The sequence below is a fragment of the Eutrigla gurnardus genome, assembly GCF_963514095.1.
Source record: "Eutrigla gurnardus genome assembly, chromosome: 12".
Taxonomy (NCBI): domain Eukaryota; kingdom Metazoa; phylum Chordata; class Actinopteri; order Perciformes; family Triglidae; genus Eutrigla; species Eutrigla gurnardus.
The window spans coordinates 8,955,975-8,976,793 of NC_139926.1; the positions used below are offsets into that span (position 1 = coordinate 8,955,975).

General features: G+C 43.0%; 1 protein-coding gene across 4 annotated transcripts in view; it reads left to right on the forward strand.

The window, feature by feature from the left end:
* Positions 1 to 3,485: 3,485 nt before the first annotated feature.
* The window catches only part of dgkg (diacylglycerol kinase, gamma), a 91,005-nt gene continuing 73,671 nt past the window's right edge, over positions 3,486 to 20,819 (forward strand). Inside the window, exons 1-4 of one of the 4 annotated variants that reach the window (XM_084022078.1) lie at positions 3,486 to 3,973; positions 7,794 to 7,870; positions 16,196 to 16,216; positions 16,953 to 17,103. In XM_084022078.1, coding sequence (XP_083878204.1) covers positions 3,907 to 3,973; positions 7,794 to 7,870; positions 16,196 to 16,216; positions 16,953 to 17,103 — 316 coding nt within the window. In that variant the 5' untranslated portion in view covers positions 3,486 to 3,906. The remainder of the gene's footprint in view (positions 3,974 to 7,793; positions 7,871 to 16,195; positions 16,217 to 16,952; positions 17,104 to 20,819) is intronic. The other 3 variants (XM_084022080.1, XM_084022079.1, XM_084022081.1) reach the window with 3 other exon arrangements.

Sequence of the window (20,819 nt, forward strand, 5' to 3'; positions counted from 1 at the left end):
ATTCTCTGGTCAGGTAGACATGATCCACTATCTTTACATAGCTAATAGTTGTTTGCCGCTATATCGTTGCTCTGAATATCTGAAAACCTTTAAGAGCTGCTATTCTGTGTGTAAATAAAAAATATGGTTTGTGGTAAAATCCGACAACACATACAGAGGACCTGTAGTTACATCTGTTCAGAGTAACCGTGGTGATTTCCTTCTCTCCTGTTTGTGGTGCTCTTTTTTGTTGTGCACTCGAGTGACGTCATAGTTGCCGGGCAACGTCGTGAGCAAAACAGAATCCCTCTCTGCACAGAGGGGAGGCCCCGTACGCTTGATTGGCACGTGCTTCTCTCTCTCCGTTTCTCTGTCATGCACTCGCAGTACATACATCCATGAATCTCCTCTTTGTTCTCGTTGCGTTGGTAGCATCGCTATCATGTGCAGCGCATTAGTACATGCCAACGGCTTTCCTGTAGTCCAGGAGTCAGGGGAGCAGCTGATGAACAGAGAGGGGAAGGAGAAAAGTAAGAATGCTGCTTCACTCTTGAAGTGATTTATGGTGTATAAAGAGATCATGGAAGGTGAAGACATTATTTATTTGTGTCACTGTCAACAAATCCAATGTGAATAGATGAGAGGTTATGTGCTCCATATTGTTGTGGTTATTTTGTGAGATTTTTATTAGGATTGTTATTAGGTTCCTGTATGTATATGCGCGGGCGTGTGTGTGTGTGTGTGTGCTTGCGTGTGAGTCATAACCTTATGACCTTGCATAAGAATAATTCATAAAAAGGGAATGGTTGTTCCATTCAATATTTCAGCCAAGAATGTTGTGCGATGACGCATTTACATATGTTGGGGAATATATTAACCCATCATATACAATAATTCAGTTAACTGAATGAAAAATATCTTTCCATCCACAAGTGCAATGGAAACAGACATGTGAATAAATCATGATGTAAATGAATTTTCAAATGTCCACCACAGGGATGATCTGTGTGGAGTAATGACACTGTAACCTTCCTCAATGTTTTCTACATGTTTGTCCGAACATTTTGGGTTAGATTGGCGCTCTGTTAATCAGGCACCCTCTTCTGCAGTAGTGTAATGGCACCGAATAGCGCCACCAACTGTTTATCTCTACAAACCAATATTCCCACAACAGTAGATGGAAGCACGTGTTAACTTTGCGTCGTCTTTGCAGATTCTTTGCTTTCGGAACATTTGGTTGAAATTTGTACTACATTTGCTTGGAAACCCAACTGTTATGGAATTGTGCTGGGGGGTTGCTATAGCAGCCAGACCTTTAACTGAAACCAACTGCCGGCAGCAGGACGGCGACAGACAGAGTAGGGAAGTCAGGAAGTGATGGATAAAAAACAAAACAAAACTGATCTTTAAATGGGATTTTTTTTAAATAAGACACCAAGATTATTTTTTGTGATGCCGGTTCATTCTGGTGTCGTTGTGTCTGACCACAGTCAAATCATACTGATCTGTGCTCACGCTACAAACTACTGAGATGAGTTGGTTCTTTAAAAATAGACGGACTCAAAAATCCATGTATGTTTCGTTCAATATAATTTAAGTCATTTTTATCACCGAAAAATCACAGTCATAGTGAAGAATTATTCATTTAGAATATTATTTGATCTACTGCAGAAAGACCCAAACAGTATGAGTACTTCCAGTAGGCCTAGTGCATCTTTCACAATGAAACACACTCAAATACATGTCGACTCCAACCAACTCATTTGTAAAGCACATGTGAAATGTCTTTATGGTCTTCTGGACTCTGGATAAAAACAGCCTCTTCTTTCAGTGGAGAACCATTTCTAAAAATAAGGATTTGTATTCCCTTGGTGAATTTGAGTTAGTCACCCGTGCTTTTATCTTTTCTCTCTGGGAACCTTGTGTACTTTGGCATCAGTCATAAGTATACTTTAAGCCAATAGCAGCGTTGCTCTATAAGAAATAAATTAAACATCTTAACAGTCTTAGTAATAATAGTATTAATACGATGCAACTTATAACATTAATGATGGCTATGTTTTGTTTAAGTGTCCCAGTGAACCAGTGTGCACAAACAAAGGCAGGGCAGGAACTGACATGGCAAACTGGAATGCAGCACTGAATAATATTATTTGTTATATTCTTGCTGATGCATCAACATACATGACATTTAAAAAGACCTACTGCCATGATGTTTATGTCATTTGTCTCATTTCAGAGTGTAAAATGGGACATTTTTTCATCATTTTATCATCATTATTATCAATTAATCATTTAATTATTAGTAAAAAAATTAATGTATGCTTCTTGGGTAGTTTTGAAGGTGATGACAACTAAACTTTTCTGTCATTAGGCTTCGAGGACTTCGAGAGTAATACTTATAGAACATGCTCATGCAAAAATGTGTGACATGATTCTGATATGACGATGAGGCTAAAGTGTTGGTTTACCCAAATTAAAAGAAAACTACAACACATTACTCTCTTAACTCCGGTGTAGCATGCAGATATTACTCCAGATCAATGAATGGCAAATGGACCTGCATTTCTATAGCACTTTTCTATTATTTTTCAACCACTCAAGGCACTTAAAATTACATTCACTGTACAGTTACCCATTCACACACATCCATACAGTGATGGCAGAGGTGCTGCCTGCCCATCAGGATCTCTAAAATCTCTATAAAAACAAACTTGACCTGATTGAGTCTACAAGGAATGTACAACATTTCCTGTCACACCACTAACTGTAAATTTCTAACCCACCAGAAAGAAATGTTTTCATTATACACACGGGAGATGAACAGAGGTCTCCTGGGAGAAAGTCCCATTTCCCCATACACCCGTAGTGAATTTCCTTGCCTGTTATACTTATTATACCCCATAAATTTAAATAACAGTCGCTTGATATACTATATACTTCACCTGCTCTCAACTCGGTCTCAAGCACAATCTCCTTTAAGAGAGTGCCCTCTGTGCTGTTAATACATCACTGTGTTCTCTACTTACTTTGATCTGTGTTGTTTCCATGTTCAACTCTCTATTAGTTCTATAAATTAAATGTGTTTGATGTTACTGTATGAATGTGATGCACTAGATTGAAAACTATAAATTCAGTGCAGTAATTGTGTGACAGGCCAAGCAGCCTCTGCTTACTGTTTTCCTGCTCCTCACATATTGTATCACTCTCCGGCTCCCTTTCTGCTGCAAATCTCTTTTTCTTCTATTTTGCTGTCATTCTCGCTGCCTCTTTCCCTCCTCCTCTACAACCTTCCTCTCCTACCTCCTCCTCTGCCTTTTAAATGACTTTGAGACGTCACAGATGTTTCTGTTATGAGTACTGATACAAAGCATACATTTCATATTTCATACACACTCCCAAGAATGTTGATGATCATCTTTATTTACGTTTTGCTGTTTTCTCTCTCCTGTTCTGCCTTCTTCTGCTCCTCTCTCCCGCTGCAGGTCAGAGAGGGTGTCTTGTGAAGCCTCAAGCCATCTCCGAGTGATGAGGAGTATATAGTTACTGTGACAGACAATCATCGTACATCTATTTTTTAATTATTATTATTATTATTATTTTTGGCATTCAATGTGACAAACTCAATACTTGGAGCACCTCAGCAATATTCAGGACGTGACAGCACCCTGATTCAGCCAAACACTTGAAAAATCCTCCCAGTTGAACATTATCATCTTTTCTGCCCCCTCCACTACTCATGTGGCCTCGGTCATCTCACATCCCCACCTCCAGTGTGCTCGCCAGCTTGTTGTAAAGAGGCAGAGATGACTCCCAAAAATCTCTTCGACTCAGCCTTGTCACACAACTTGACCCGAGGATAACCAACAACCCCTCAAGCGACCGACGCACTCCCAGACAGAGCCCCGCCCCCTGGCTTCAGGCAGTATGGAAGACAGGAGCTGGGTATGTCTGAGCCCAGCCGAGTTCAGCCAGCTGCAAAAATACAGCGAGTGTGAGTATCTTGTCTGAATCTGGGCCTTCCACATTTGGTTTTGTGGTGTGGATGATGAGTTTCTGTTTGTGTGTGTGTGTGCATGTATAGACAGTATGTGTGTAGGTTTGCATATCATATGTGGGTGTGTGTGTGCGTGCAGCTGATGCTGCTCCAAAGCTGTGTTTGCAAAACCAAATAATGTGGTATTCTTGCTATAGCCTGTCAAAGGCTTTATGCAACTCAAATTAAAAAGCGTGCATCAATAGACTTGGTCTGAAGTCCCAGAAGCCACAAATGTCACTGATAAGATGTATGAGGCACTGCATTGATAAATCATTCAATTAGATTTAAATGTAATAGAGAACAGCAGGGCTGATGTATTTTGTAGGCTAACCAGGAAGGAACCATCGCCCTGGTCACTTCGACAGAAAGCCAAGCACAACAAAAGCATTGCGAAATTAAAAGGAGAACAAACATTGGAGCAGGACTTCAGTTGTTTGGTGTCACATTATTCTTTTTTCAGAATGGCATTCAGAATGAGCCTTGTGGCTAACCTTTCCCTCGCAACCACAACCACATTTGTTAATCAAAAGCGCATCTCTCCTCTCGTTGCTGGTGATGTGGGTTACTCTCTCATGCAAACTATTTAGTGGAGGTCTTACCCAATCAGCAAAAATACTTTTTGTTATAGACCTGTATGAGGTAAAACCACAACAGATCACACAATTATAAAGACACACTCACACTAGTGTCCCCCGCCAGACTGGGGAGGGGGGACAATCCTTTGGCTTTGTGTATAGTTTCCAAGAAGCGCCATCTCAGTCATCACAATAGAGAACAACACATAAAACTTGACTGCAACTTTACTGATAAGTCGCCTCTGCACATATTTCAAATAAATACTCGACCTCTGCATCAGACTATGTGAGTGTGAGTATTTTCAGTCAAAAATTGACTCAATAGCAGGGGAGGAGGAGGCGATTTGAGTGGAGCACTGAGGGATAATGAGAGGAACGGCCTATCGATTATACGTCATGTCCATGTTGCGTAGCCATGCTTGTGAATGAGCAACTGTACCGTGCCAAAGCAAACCTCTTTCAACCGTGTCAGTGCCAAGGAAGTATATGGAGCACTCAGCTAGTCAAAAAAACTGGACCCAAAGAAAAACTCTCTAACCAACCAAGTCTTCCCAAAATGCACAAAGCAGAAATCTAGCTACATCAACAAATCTCCATTAAAACATAAGCTTATAGCATTTACTGCCAATGCTGCTCCACCAAGCTGCCAAGGTGCAAACATAACATTTAGGGTAACAACTATCAATAATGTCGTTCCTCACCGACCAAACCAAACGCTATACCCAAGCATCTGGAAGGATGCTAAAAGCAAGGTAAGACCAGACAAGGACACTGACTTATTTACAATCCTAGCCATTGTACACGAAACGAAAGAGAACCAGAAAAAAGATAAAACCTTTGAGTAAAAGGGAAGCACCTCTTGTACATTACATTTTGCATAATTTTGTTTTTTTTTCCTAAAAAAAATTAAGTGGTAACCAGTGAATAGGAATCAGGCTATTGAAAGGAAAATTACCCGACAGATATCCCTAGCGGAGGTAATTAAAAAGAAGAGTTTATTATATTATATTGTGTGAAAATGTTGTTGTTTGCAAACGCTAAGTTGCGTGCGACAAGTGATTTGACATCTTCCAGAGGGTTTTCTCCGTAAGACCCCGCAGAGGAGGGGACAGAAAGAATAATCTAGTCTTAATCCTCACCTCATTCATGTTGCTGTCGCTGAGGTGGAGACGCATTTTTGGTTTATGAGTCAGGTTGCAGTGGAGGCTATAATGGAAACATGATAAATGTGCAAGCTGGAATGGCCCCTGCAGGCTGGGGAGGTCTCCTTTTTACTGATGGTGAGGAGTGGATAGACAGGAAGGCGTATCACCACCCAATCAATCAAGGATTTAATGAAGGACACTGGCTGAGTTTCTCTCTGGAGATGGAAGTATATGAGGGAGCAATGCTATTATGCTTAAGAGCTGGTAAGGCAATTAAGCCTTATAATCAAATAGAACTGAAACGATTAGTTTATCACAACCATTTTGGTTATTGATTAATCATTTGAGTACCAGTGCTTTAATTTCAAATGTCAGGACATGTTTTTTCTTTTTCATAGAAAACTTCATATTTTTGTGTTTTGGACTGTTGGTCGGACAAACAAACTTCATAAACGTTGATCTCTGGGGAACTCTGATGGGTGTTTTTCGCTTTTCTCCACAATAGTATTTAGACAAAACAATGAATCAACAAAAATAAGCAGCAGATGAATTAGTAATGAAAATGATCATTAGTTTGAGCCCTAATGAATACAGCCAGAGCCTAGCAATTTGTTGATTAATTCATTAGTCGATCAACAGTAATTTATCAACATTAGGTTAGGTAATTGCTTAATCATTTAAGTAATTTATCAAACACAGATGGCAAACAATCTCTGTTTCCAGCATCACAATGGTAAGTATTTGCTGCTTTTTTGGTTTTTAGTATTTTTCAGACTAAACAAAAGATGTATTGATTATGAAAATCAACTAAAAATTACAAGTCTCTGAACTGACTGAATCTGTAACCTAAATGGAAAAACATTTCTGTTTATTTAATTTTTTTTATGAAGCAACTATATATTACGGCAATACGACGGTGTATTAGGGCCAAGTATAAAAAAAATAAAAATAAAAATACGGACCCGGGGGAGAGGGGTAATATTTCGAGAAAAATGTCGCAGATTTATGAGATTAAAGTGGCAAATTTACAAGAAAAAACTTGCAGATTTACGAGTTTAAATAGTGGCATATTTACGAGAAAAAAGTCGGAAAAATAGTGTTTTGTTTTTTTCAAGCAACCTCAACACAACCACAGACGCCGATGCTAACAACCGGCGATCCAGTGTATTGGCTAAGCTAGCGGTAGCTTTAACTTGTTGTCATAGCAACGGAAAACATCCGGGTCAAGCTACGTGTTTACTTCCTCTACTACCTACTGCTAGCTTAGCCAAACCACCCGATCAACAAACACTCATAAGATGACAATTTGGCCCATGTAAAATTAACCAACAATAATCATCAACAGCCATCACCCTAAGGACCTTAGCAAAGTGTTGTCAAACGTTGGGATGGATTAATTAGAAAGATAAAAGCGACATTCATGGGAAGTTAGCTAGCATAAATGCCAGTTGTTAGCATCGGACATCTAATGCAGGACAGAAATAGGACAGCATTACAGGCTGCAAAGCTGCTGAGCACTAAATATAATGAAGTGAAGCGTCGTGCGTAGTTGGTTATGAGAGCTAACATGATTGGTGAAATCAGGTCTTGAGTGCATAAGTGTGTGTGGAGATCCGTCCATGTGTACGTTTGTCTCTTGTAATTGTCTGACAGATGATCGAAGGGTTAGTGTTATGTGACTTGTGTGTGCGTGCGTGTGTGTGTGTGTGTGTGTGTTTGTGAGAGAAAGTGTGCATAGATATGGGATTTGCATGTTCGCAAGTGAGAAAGAAGCCGTGTCCCCTTTTACTATTCCCTAACCGGGCGACTCACAGGCTCAAGTATTTCCTAGGACATTCCTTAATGACATGCAGGTTGTTTATTTAGTGTTGAGACAGAGTTTCATCCAAAAGAACATTTCGACAAACGGCTATGATTATACAGAATGCTTGTACTCAGTGTGTCTGCGGCACTTTGCTCTGCTGTGTTGTGGCACAGTGTTCAAGAGTGTATCAAACCAAATACATTGCAGTAAATGTGATAACGCAGTGTTTTTGTTGTGTTTTTCCTCCTCAGACTCCACAAAGAAGCTGAAAGATGTGCTGGAGGAGTTTCACGGTGATGGGGTTCTATCCAAATACAATCCAGAGCAGGTGTGTCTGTGCCACAATTCCCTTCTTCCACGTTTATCTTTGCTGTCTCTTGATTTTCAGCTCTACTCTGCGTGCACACAAACACGGTGTGGTGTTATCGGGTGCTTGTTGAGTTCCTTCTGTGTAATACCAATCACCAGAAATGCTTAGTCATTCACTAATTTTTGAGATAAAGGCTGTGGAGGAGACGCACCTTCAGCATCAACAGTGGTGCCTGACGTCAGCAGATGAGCTCCCACTGGTACCGCTTTCAGACGTTCGTCTGGATTTTGGACATGTCGCTAATTTATTTTTTCAGTTTTTACCCTCATCACTCTCGCCCCATTCTCTCTCTCTCTCTGACACATCACCCACCTTTCATTCAATATGAAGCTTTTGTTTGCTTGCTGAGCACAGACAAAATGATTACTTTCCATTTGACCACTCTCAGTGCTATTTTTGGTGTACACCATTTGAATTCAAGGGACGCGTTGTGAGCAGATTCATCACCTTTGCGTATACGCTTTTAATATTTTTTGTCGTAAAAGTGTAAAGGTGTTTTTGTCAGCCAGCTATCCAGGGACGGTCAGGACTAATTTTACCATTGTTTTGGACTTTGATTGGTAGGCATTTTGAACGGTGACTGAACCCTCTTCCATTTCACTGTTACATACATTGTATATAATTAGAATCAGTATCAGCTTTATTTGGCTAAGCATACGTACACATACAAGGTATTTGACTCTGACTTTTTGCATCTCTTACATAAGCTGACTGGCTTCATTGTCTGTACTTGTGTCTCTAATTCCCAAACATCTCTACTAGGCTAAATCTAACCCAGTTAATGTTAGCAATTATCAATTAAATGTTAGCATTGTATGTTTCTGTAAACCACGGATGTTAAACGTCAACATTTGGAACCAAAAATACATTTTATACTAGCATTTTTACAGATGTGTGTATATCAATGTAATAGTGTTTAAACCGCTCATTACACTTTTGCCATTTCTATCTGCATTCTCAATTAATGCCCAAAATAAAATAAAAATACTTAAAAGTTCATGTTTTGGGTTAAAAGAAGGGACACAAACACCAATTTCCTGGGTGAAAGTCCTGTAACAACGTAACGCAATAACGCAACAACGTAACGCAACAACATAATGCAACAACGTAATGCAACAATGTACTTAACGTAATAACCTAACTTAACATAGCGGATGTAACTTCACAACGACGCAACTTAACAAAGTAACCAAATAACTTAAAAACTAGTTTTTATGACAAAGTATCTTTTTTTCATTGCATCTGAAACACATACTGTAGGTTTTCAATTGAATTAATCTCACATCCATAAAAACATATAGTCTGTATAAACCTGGAGAAGGTACACAAAGTACTTAATCTGATTACAAAGCATTACAAGTTTGTTGATTTCTAATACTAGCTACGCAGTACTTTTACATCCATTATTGGTCTGACAAAGTGATAAATATAGCATAGTATATAGTATAGTATAAAGTATAGTATTGGCATTTACATAGGCTCCTTTATATCAGATTGATGACTCATATGGTTAATACGATAATGACTGTTCAAATCATATTATATCATATCATCAGACCCCATGATTCATTTCTTCATTGTTTTGGCATCTCTTTCTCATTAACACCTACTACATTTTCCTTTTCTTCCCCAATCTCTCGCTCTGCATTGTTCTTCACCTCCACTCTGCTGTAATCTTCTCCTCACGTTTATGATGACATGACGAACAGCCCCGACTGGACTTTGGGCGCCGAACCAGACTTAATGTTCACGCAGTCTTTCTTAGACTGTCACCCGGCGCCACGATAACCACTCTCTGCCATCCATCATTGTGTGTGTGTGTGTGCACGTGTGTGTGTGTGCACGTGTGTGGGTGGGTGTGTACCTCTAATGACTCATCAGTCGTTTGTACCAGCTGTAATGGAATCTTCTCAGCTAGCTGGTGACAAAATACGATGGTGATCTTTCCTCACTGTTTTCATTTAGCCTATTTTTAGCCAAAGTGCCCAAGAAAGAACAATGATTGACGCAATTAGCTGTCAGTGGTCTTGGGCTTTCTCCATTGAACAGACTAGCAAACAGACAGCAGCACTACAATGATTGATGAGTGACTGAGAGACGGTGGCTGTACATTACACCCACAGGGTTTCCCTCAGCAGTTAAAGGATTAGACATCACAAATTGTCTCCCTAATTGTCATTAAGCTGCAATCATTATAATTGATGATGAGAAACTTAACTTAACTTATTGTCACCAAACTTATTGTGTTTTACTGTGTGATAGGAGTAGCTGATGTTTATTTTTGGGGAAGAAACTACGTGACCAAGACATTGAAACAAAAAATGGTACTAAACAAATAGAAACAAGTTTAGTAATATGTATGTAAGTAATCATTGTTATTTTCACCTGTCCAGGGTGTAGAAACGGGATTTATCTGTTTATTTAAATTTAGAAGAAAAGATAAATAAAAAATCTAAAAAAATATCAAATTTTATAAATGCTCTTTGCAGCACATGCCTTGTTTCACACAAATAAACAGCAAGCAAATAGGTGAAATGAAATCCCTGTGTTTATTAACCCATCCACCACTTTAACCTCCTCCCTTCGTGGATTTCTGCGGAGTGTCAGGGTTTTCGAGCTAGGAAGCAGGCGTGGACTCGAAAACAGGAGGTGAGGACCCAAATGCAGTCAAAAGGTTTTATTTTAATAATAAACGAAATACAAACCAAAAACTAAGACTCAAACAAAGTATCAAACAAAGGAGACCACAAGGGCAAAAACGACTATCAAAGAAACACTTACTAAACAGGAACCAAAACACGAAGGGACACGGGAGGCAGAAACAAACAAATCCAAGGACAAGACGTGGGGCAGCAGACAGGGAGTGACAGACAGCGACCTCGACAAACGACAACGACAATGATCCGACAAGAGACAGGGGAAACACACAGACTATATACACACAGGGAGGCAGGGAGCTGACGAGGGACAGGTGAAACACGTCAGGGCAGGCATGGTAATCAACACGAGAGGGTGGGGGAGTCAAGACAGCGGAAACAACAAGGACCAGGAAGTACGAGACAGGGAATCACACTGAGGACAAAATAAAACAGGAAATCAAAACCAAGGAAACAGAACATGACAAAACACAGATCATGACAGTACCCCCCCCCCCCCCCCCCCCCCTAAAGGGACGGATCCCAGACGTCCCCAAGGTTCATGATACGTAGGGCGGGTGGAGGGGGCCAGGAGGAGGGGTTCAAGATACGTAGGGTGGGTGGAGGGGGTCTGGGGGCAGGGCTCAGGAGGCCGGGCATGAGGGCGACCTAGCGGGCGGGACCGCTCAGGAGGCCGGGCATGAGGGCGACCTAGCCGACGGAGCCGCTCAGGAAGGCGACGTGGAGCAGGCGTAGGACGGCCCTCTGTCGGAACAGGAACGTGTGACGAGCGGACCTCCCGAAGGCTGCGTTGAGCAGGCGTGGGACGGCCCCTCGTCGGAACAGGAACGGGTGACGAGCGGACCTCCCGAAGGCTGCGTGGAGCAGGCGTGGGACGGCCCCCCGTCGTAACAGGAACTGGTGACGAGCGGACCTCCCGAAGGCTGCGTGGAGCAGGCGTGGGACGGCCCCCCGTTGGAACAGGAACGGGTGACGAGCGGACCTCCCGAAGGCTGCGTGGAGCAGGCGTGGGACGGCCCCCCGTCGGAACAGGAACGGGTGACGAGCGGACCTCCCGAAGGCTGCGTGGAGCAGGCGTGGGACGGCCCCCCGTCGGAACAGGAACGGGTGACGAGCGGACCTCCCGAAGGCTGCGTGGAGCAGGCGTGGGACGGCCCCCCGTCGGAACAGGAACTGGTGACGAGCGGACCTCCCGAAGGCTGCGTGGAGCAGGCGTGGGACGGCCCCCCGTCGGAACAGGAACTGGTGACGAGCGGACCTCCCGAAGGCTGCGTGGAGCAGGCGTGGGACGCCCCCCCGTCGGAACAGGAACGGGTGACGAGCGGACCTCCCGAAGGCTGCGTGGAGCAGGCGTGGGACGCCCCCCCGTCGGAACAGGAACGGGTGACGAGCGGACCTCCCGAAGGCTGCGTGGGGCAGGCGTGGGACGGCCCCCCGTCGGAACAGGAACGGGTGACGAACGGACCTCCCGAAGGCTGCGTGGGACGGCCCCCCGTCGGAACAGGAACGGGTGACGAACGGACCTCCCGAAAGCTGCGTGGAGCAGGCGTACGACGGCCCCCCGTCGGAACAGGAACGGGTGACGAGCGGACCTCCCGAAGGCTGCGTGGAGCAGACGTGGGACGGCCCCCCGTCGGAACAGGAACGGGTGACGAGCGGACCTCCCGAAGGCTGCGTGGAGCAGGTGTGGGACGGCCCCCCGTCGGAACAGGAACTGGTGACGAGCGGACCTCCCGAAGGCTGCGTGGAGCAGGCGTGGGACGGTCCCCCGTCGGAACAAGAACGGGTGACAGGCGAACCCCCAATAGGCTGCGAGGAGCAGGTGTGGGACGGTCCCCTGTCTGGGCCGGTGCCGGACGATCCTCCGCCAGGACTGGTGACGGACGGGCCGCCGACTGAAGACCACTGGAGAGTGTCGACCGGGCCGCCGACTGAAGGCCAATGGCAGGTGTCGACCGGGCCGCCGACTGAAGACCACTGGCAGGTGTCGACCGGACCGCCGACTGAAGACCAATGGCAGGTGTCGTCCGGGCCGCCGACTGAAGACCACTGGCAGGTGTCGACCGGGCCGCCGACTGAAGACCACTGGCAGGTGTCGACCGGGCCGCCGACTGAAGACCACTGGCAGGTGTCGACCGGACCGCCGACTGAAGACCACTGGCAGGTGTCGACCGGACCGCCGACTGACTGGCAGAGACATGGGCTGGTTGCTTGGCTGAGACGGTGGCGTGGGCTGGTTGCTTGGCTGAGACGGTGGCGTGGGCTGGTTGCTTGGACGGGTAGGCCTCCGCTGGAACTGGTGACGGACAGGCCCCCAACATAACCGATGTGAGCAGCATCGGGGGGGCTCGCTTCCTCGTGCCGCACCTCCTCCTTGAGGTCGGCAACCGACGAGCCAACTGCCGGTCAGCGAGCTGGACGCTCCTTGGCCCTCCCAGGGCCAGACGAGTACCCCAAAACGGGTTCGGGCAGGAGCTGGGAAGCCGTGCTGTGGCCGAGACATGATCCGGTGGCCTGGCTGTGACTGTTGCCTGGGCCGCTAGCATGGCTGTAGCCGAGACATGGACTGGTGGCTTAGCTGCGGCTCCAAAAAAAAGTCAGCTGGCAGCAACTTGGCGAGCCCTGTTAGCAGGATTCGTCATAAAATCCACATACCATCGTATGGTCTTAAGTCCATCGACTGCTGGGTCCTCTTGTGGTCGGATCATTCTGTCAGGGTTTTCGAGCTAGGAAGCAGGCGTGGACTCGAAAACAGGAGCTGAGGACCCAAATGCAGTCAAAAGGTTTTATTTTAATAATAAACGAAATACAAACCAAAAACTAAGACTCAAACAAAGTATCAAACAAAGGAGACCACGAGGGCAAAAACGACTATCAAAGAAACACTTACTAAACAGGAACCAAAACACGAAGGGACACGGGAGGCAGAAACAAACAAATCCAAGGACAAGACGTGGGGCAGCAGACAGGGAGTGACAGACAGTGACCTCGACAAACGACAACGACATCGACAATGATCCGACAAGAGACAGGGGAAACACACAGACTATATACACACAGGGAAGCAGGGAGCTGACGAGGGACAGGTGAAACACATCAGGGCAGGCATGGTAATCAACACAAGAGGGTGGGGGAGTCAAGACAGCGGAAACAACAAGGACCAGGAAGTACGAGACACTGAGGACAAAATAAAACAGGAAATCAAAACCAAGGAAACAGAACATGACAAAACACAGATCATGACACGGAGTCATTTGAAACGTAATTGAAGAAATGTCAAAGGCAAACAAAATACATGACCAAATAAGTCAATTTTAGGAGACAGGCCTTTTTTATCAGTCTTTTTTTTACCTGCCTGTTCTCCTTGCAGGTGCAAGATAAAAGTTGCGTGAATATCGGTTTTCCCTGAGAAAAAAAATCTCTCACTTTTTCTAAAAATGATGAGCCTTAATACGTCAAGCACTCCAAGGACCCCCTAGATTTTATCCCCTTTGTTCATGACTAGTTCAAGCAAGCTGGACCATCCCACAGAAATTACATTCTCATTTTTCAGTCTGATGACAACATTGTACTGTAGAACGACACATCTACTCTGCCAATTTGGGTTGTAGACATGACAGTAGCCCCGCCATAGTCCCTATGCCACAAAGACGGCCCTGCCAAAATGATAAAAGATGAAATGAACCATGTAAATGTTCATAGCTGCCCATGGGAGATATTTACAGATTGGGAGCCTTAAATGGGATCGCTCACAGGGCGAAATAATCATGGGCTTTACTTTGTGGTAAATGTGTTCTTCAGGGAGAATGTCCACAAAGGCATCTGGGTGTACTTACATTCAAGGCAATGATGTCATATACTGTAGTGTAGTATGAGAAAAGACTTGTTTTCTATGGCATGTGAACATATTTGTCTGATCCTGCCGCACTACACAATACACAGCCAATTAAAGCCTCTTGGTTTGTTTGGCCAAATAAGGAGACAAGAGCATCATGAATGATGCCCGGCTGGCGTTCCATGGCGCAACTGAAGGCTGTGAAGGCCTTCAGTTGCAGTAGCCGCATCTTACCCGCTGCACAGAAGCATGTTAGGAACATATTTGCTCTAAGTCTTGATGTGCAAAAGGGATCAGCTTCACTTTGTCCTATTTTGGTGTGAACCAAATGTTCCCCAGGAGGCAAAGTGTAGTTTGCTCATATTGCAGTCTTATTATGTTTGCTTAGTTTAATTGTAGTACATCTGTTTAAAGGTACAGTGTGCAGTTTTTCAGGGGATCTATTCGAAGCAATGAAATAAAATATTCATTCCACCGTGTTGCACCTGAAGTGTTATTACAATGCCCTCAGAATTTTTTTACCATGGTTTAGCACCTGCCGATTCACATACCGCACTAAGGAATAAAGGAGGGGGAAATAAAGGGAGAAATACTAAAGGACATTCAGTTGGTTGCAAACGATGCCACCAAATCTGACACACTGTAATCACACTGAAATCTGGACCAACGCAGCTGGAACAGAATTTAAAAAAACTTTAGAGTAAAGTTTTAGAAGTTGTATGAGCATTATTCCAACTCATTTGTGACAATTGATAGACTAAAAGATTAATTGATTAATTGAAAAAATAATTTGCAGATGAATCGATAATGAAAATAATCGTTAGTTGCTTATTTGATCACTTCCTCTCAGAACACATGCAAATCGGGTACTTCAACCAGACTGACATGATATGTTATAAGTTTCCCTCTGTAGGGAGGGATATGTCATACACATTTATTAAATGTTATGGTGGTCAGTCCGATTTAATGCAATGTAAAGCAGAAATGATAAAAAGAAATAAAAAAAAATACTGTTACCCTCTGTGTGTGTTTCTCCATCCACTGATTGGTGAGCATCAGGCAGCATTCACTCTACTTTTTTAATTGTTTAGCAAAAGTGCAACAGACTTGCTGATTCCGATCTGCTGTCCGACGTGTTGCTATTGAGTTTTAACAATGACTCTGTTTACTTTAGGCGTGTCGTGCACAATACCAGGACCCTGGATCTGTTTCAGCTAAACGGACTCCAGAGCATGAATGTTATTAGCAACGTGTGTGTTTGGCCGGAAATGAGACCAAGCAGGAAAATACTCATTGAATCCCTGTTTTGCTGGATCATGGATGGATTACTGAACGGGTCACCGGGGACATGCCCCCTAAGTGTCAGGGCCACAAAGAGATAAAACCAGTACAAAGAGACACACAATTATACAGAATGACTACAGAGAGACAAATCAACTACAAAGTACTCAAAATGCCCACAAAACAACAATAAAAACAACTATAAAGAATGTGTCTTGCTCCTATGTAGGGGAGGTGGCGGATGTCTGTGCCCAGGGGTCATTGGCTCATAATCCACCCATGATTGTATGTTTGCTTGTTTGATTAATCATCTTTAATTTTAATTGAGTATCTGGTCAGGATTGCCTCGGCAGATATTGCAGGCTGTGCAACCAGACAGCTTCAGGCTTTTCTGGCTGTGACTGAGTGAGTGCAGCACAGTGAGTCTAAAAGCTAACTACCGAGTAACCCCTTCTCTTCTTCTACCCACTCCTCCCTCACTCTTTCCTCCCCTTCCCAACTGTTAAACAGAAGCAAGACGTTCTCAACCAAGTAAGCGTCAGCCACGCTGGGCTCTGCATGCTGTGTGGTGCATGAACATTCTGTCCACTAACATAACATGACCCCGCCTTATCCGCTACAGATGGTCTGTCACCCTGCCAGAGGGGGAAAGGCCAGAGTTCATGGGGTCGTTGGTGCTACTATGCACACGCCACATGGCTGAGGGAGGGGGGGATTTGCAGGAGGTAAACAGAAGGAGCTCAGGACATGACATGTTTTGCTGTCCGTGTTGCTTTCTTGACATTGTTTTCTTTTTCAACCATCAGACCACTAAAGACTTAGAGACCGGAGGCAACTTCAGCACCTCCAGTCTCCCCTCGCAAACATGACATAAATATCCCTTGGTAGTCTTTGACTAGTCTGACTTTTAAAGACTTACGGCCTTTACACACCAGTGTTGTTTTGTTTTCCGTGTGATTAATCCATACAAAAAACTTTTATTAAGAAAGTGCTTTGACTGCATATTTGCATTGTTGGTGGTATGAATGGTTTTGTTGTGATATTTCGCATTTCCATGTTGCCTTCCTGATGTGTAAAGGCCTTAAAATATATTCAAATCATATTGTCATTCAGCTGTTTTTCAGCATGTCAAGGCTGCAGAACTTAATTTCAGGGCAGATCAACATAAACTGAAGTCCATAACATTTTTCATGTATTCCATGGATGTAACATTCAAGTGTACCTCAGTAATTCTGTTAACCTATTTGCTCTTTCCTTCTCCACGCAGCCCATTGATTATGAGGGCTTCCAGCTCTTCATGACCACCTACCTGGAGAATGACATCCCAGAAGAGCTGTGTCAGCACCTCTTCACCTCCTTCAAGAGCAAGACGGGAGGCTGCTCTCCCGATCCGTCTCGGGCAGGAACGAGCATTCTGGGTAGGCTTTTTATATCGGTATGGTTGCATTTTTTAACGCCACTGATCACATCATTCACAGAGTTATAATGCACAACGTTTGAGAGTTGTAGGACTGGCTGTTCTAAAACTCTGAAATATCAGGCTGATCTATCCTGGAAATAACCCACAGGTGTTCACTTTCAAATAATCCAAGTCTTCCGCAAATCTTTTAAACAGCAACTTCGATTCAGACTGTTGTTTCAGTCTGAATCGAAGTTGCTGTTTAAAAGTCAGGATGTTGAAGACAATCTGATACGAGCGAGCTAAAAACCATCCAACTAGAATATTTCATTAATAGGCTCATTAATTAAAGTAGAGGAAACCGATTACTTTGCCAAAAGTCTCTATCATCTCATGTACATTTTTAAAACAAGGTCTGTTTATTTTCCGGTAGCAAATCTTATACAGCATGCCTCACCCCGGATATCCATATAACATTTTGCTGTTTTGAAAAAGCACACAACCTATGGGTAGCAAGAGAGAGTTGAAGGATTTTCATCTGTGAGCCGCTCTATCTCCAAAAGCAACAGGCAAAGCCAGATCAAAGCTAAACCTAAAAGCTCGTACGAGGAACTTTCATTTTGTGTTGATTTTGGCGGTCCCTGTGGACAAAAGCTTAAGTGTTTTCAGGCGCCAGAATCCCTTTAAAAAACAGAATTTTACTGAAGCAGGATCTGACAGTCTGGGAAGGACCGGGTGCAGAGGTCACCACCTCTGAGCTGAAGGAGTTTCTGGTGAACCCGCATGCTGTGAATCATTCGCTTATTGTGGGTAATCAGACTTGATGACAAGCATTAAGATAATCTATAAATAGCCAGTCTTCTCACTGATGGTCTCGTCTGCTCATCTAGGTCATATAGAGGCATCAGTATGAAACTGAATAATTTTTAATCCATTTTTACTTAATTCCCTGCCTTAGTTTTGTACATTATTTTTAAAAAAAAGTAGAAATGAAGCATGATAAAATAGTATAAATATATCAATTCTACAATAGTGAATAAAAACTGACTATTTGCTCTATCGCACAGATCTGATGTGTGTGAGTGTGTTAGTGTCGCTGCAGAAATGGTTGCAGCCTGTTCAAGTTACAGCTTTTAACAACAACAAAAAAAAAATGACATGAGAGCATCTGCCGTACCTTGAGGTTTACTTTGGGTTTACTTATTCACACCAGAGTGGATCACATGACCAGTCACATTGTCTCTTTGCACTTTCTTTCCAGTTAAAATGTAAAAAGCAAAACTCGGATGGATAAACACAGACACACAGACAGGCGGATTCACCAGACACGGATCATTTCACCTTTCACCTTGCTCCAGGTGTAAACCCTGTCTGCCTCCATCCGTCCATGTGAGTGCTGCGTGGGCTCCCAGTCTGCTCCTCACTGCCAAGCAGCTGAGGAGACAGATGGACCGTTGCATCAGAAATCTATTTCTGTGGCAAAATGCTCGTAAAAGAGCGAGGCAACAAGTGTAGAGAGGCTAAATGTGAGCGACAGTATGGCGCTTTGTGTTGCAACGTTGGTGCTGAGACTCACAGTGTCTCCGTTCAGTTTGTGATGCCCCAGCTTTCGCTCTCTGTGCTCCTTCTAGTCGGTCATCACTGGGATTTGAAACGGCAGTAAAGATTCCCTTCCTGCTGCCTTCAGGATCCTCAAAAAACTAAAGGTGCCCTTTGGAGTTTTCTTGTAAACAAACAAGTTTGCATTTAGGTTTATTCACCAAATCCTTAATGTCTAACAAACAAAGGTGTACTTTCATTAGCAACTACTGTGACAATTATCTTCTTGATTAACTGATTCAATGTTTTGTCAGAAAGTAGAGAGCCTAAGATGTGCCCTGGTGTTCCCCATGACCTTATTTCGTAATAAAATCTGTACTGACAAATCATTTTCTGGTAACACTTTAGATTAGGGAACACATATTAACCATGATCTAGTTTCTTATTAGCTTATTCTTATTAAGTGGTTTACAACAACTCCCTAACTCACTATCAATAAGCAGTGATTATAGATATTATTGAAATTATTGATGGAAAACTCTCACAGTAGTTAATGGCCTAGTAGTTGCAGAATATGGTCATGCAGAATAAGGCATTAGTAAGCGATTTATAATGGCTTTGAAACAGCCAATATGCTACTAATATGCATGCTAATAAGAAACTAGTTCATGGTTAATATGTGTTCCCTAATCTAAAGTGTTTTTTTCAATTTTCTGATTTTGTTTGAATGGTGGCATGAATTGCGCATGTGATGTTTGTTAATTTAAAAGTTAAGTTAAAAGTAATTTTACTCGCCAAGAAAGCATTTTGTAGTATGAGTGTTAAAGTACACGTGAAAACACATGATTAGAACACCCAAAAGTTGCATAAATGCTGAAAGTAAAAGTAGTAAATTATGCTCACAATGGTTGCTGGTTAATTTCCAGCCAATCAAATAATTGACAACGTGTTTCTGACAGTAGGATATAACGTAGGTTTCACAGCTGAATCTGAGCCAACAGTGCTGCCACAGTGCTGCTGCTTCTCAACATGACCTAATCTGCCCATTTGTTGTTTCCATGTTTAAGGAATACTCCACCTTAAAAATGACCTTTTGTAAATCACTTGCTCCCCCACCTCCCTTGTCTCCACGGTGAAGGAAGTATCAGAAAACTGAGAACAATCTTGATACACTGAAGTAAATGTGGGCTGTGTTTAACAATAGCAAAACTATACAACACGATCATCACACAATCATCATCAATCAACTAGTAACTTGACCTTACCTTAAATAGTAAGGTTTCAGTGAGGATGCATGTGTTTGGGAAGTAGTGAGCATACGACTGGATAAATGATGGATGATCCTGCATGAGTTATGTGAGTTTATAAACAGATATTTAGGTATAGTTTTGCAGTCATTAAACGTGGCCCCCATTTACTATAATTCATCAGGGATTTACTCAGTTTTTGGACTTTTCTTAATTCTCTATTCCCCGTGGAGGAATGTGAGAAAAACACAGTTTTCTTCAAGAATTCAAGGTTACACTGGAGTTCTTCACATACAAATGTTCATTTTAAGGGTGACGTATTCGTAAGTTATATACAAATTTTGCACACAAAAAAACCTTCTGAAGACCTAATTATATAATTCTAAATATTCCCATGTAAAAATGGGTTTATTCTTCGCCGACCGTCCAAGTACAAACAAAGCACACATATGAACGATGCCGCTCATGTTGCAGCTGCTTGTCTGTATGTAATCGATGATAAAAAGCCATTCTATTATGAGACATGACACGCTGTGTACATTATCATCATATGAAAACAAAGGAATCCAACCCTTCAGTGGTTGCTGTGGATTCTGCTGCTTCAGTGTCTGTGCAGGTTCAAGTTCTCATAGTCTGCACTGACACCTGGTGGCAGAATTGCATGACGTGGTGCATTCGGGAACGAGCTGTTTTTGTACTGATTGAATCCTTTTTAAGATGATGGTCTTTAATGGCCTTTATGTCCGAAGTCAGATGAAGGAGACAAACCACCAATGTCTCAGCCTGGGCGACTATAGAGAAGGTTTTACTATATGCTATATGATGCTTTCTGCCTGTCTTTAATGAGTCCACTGATGTTGCTTTGAAATATTATCTTTCTGTTCCATCAAAGGATCTAAAAATAGGGCTGTTATTCTGATGTGCTCACTGTATTCATCTTTTCTCCTAA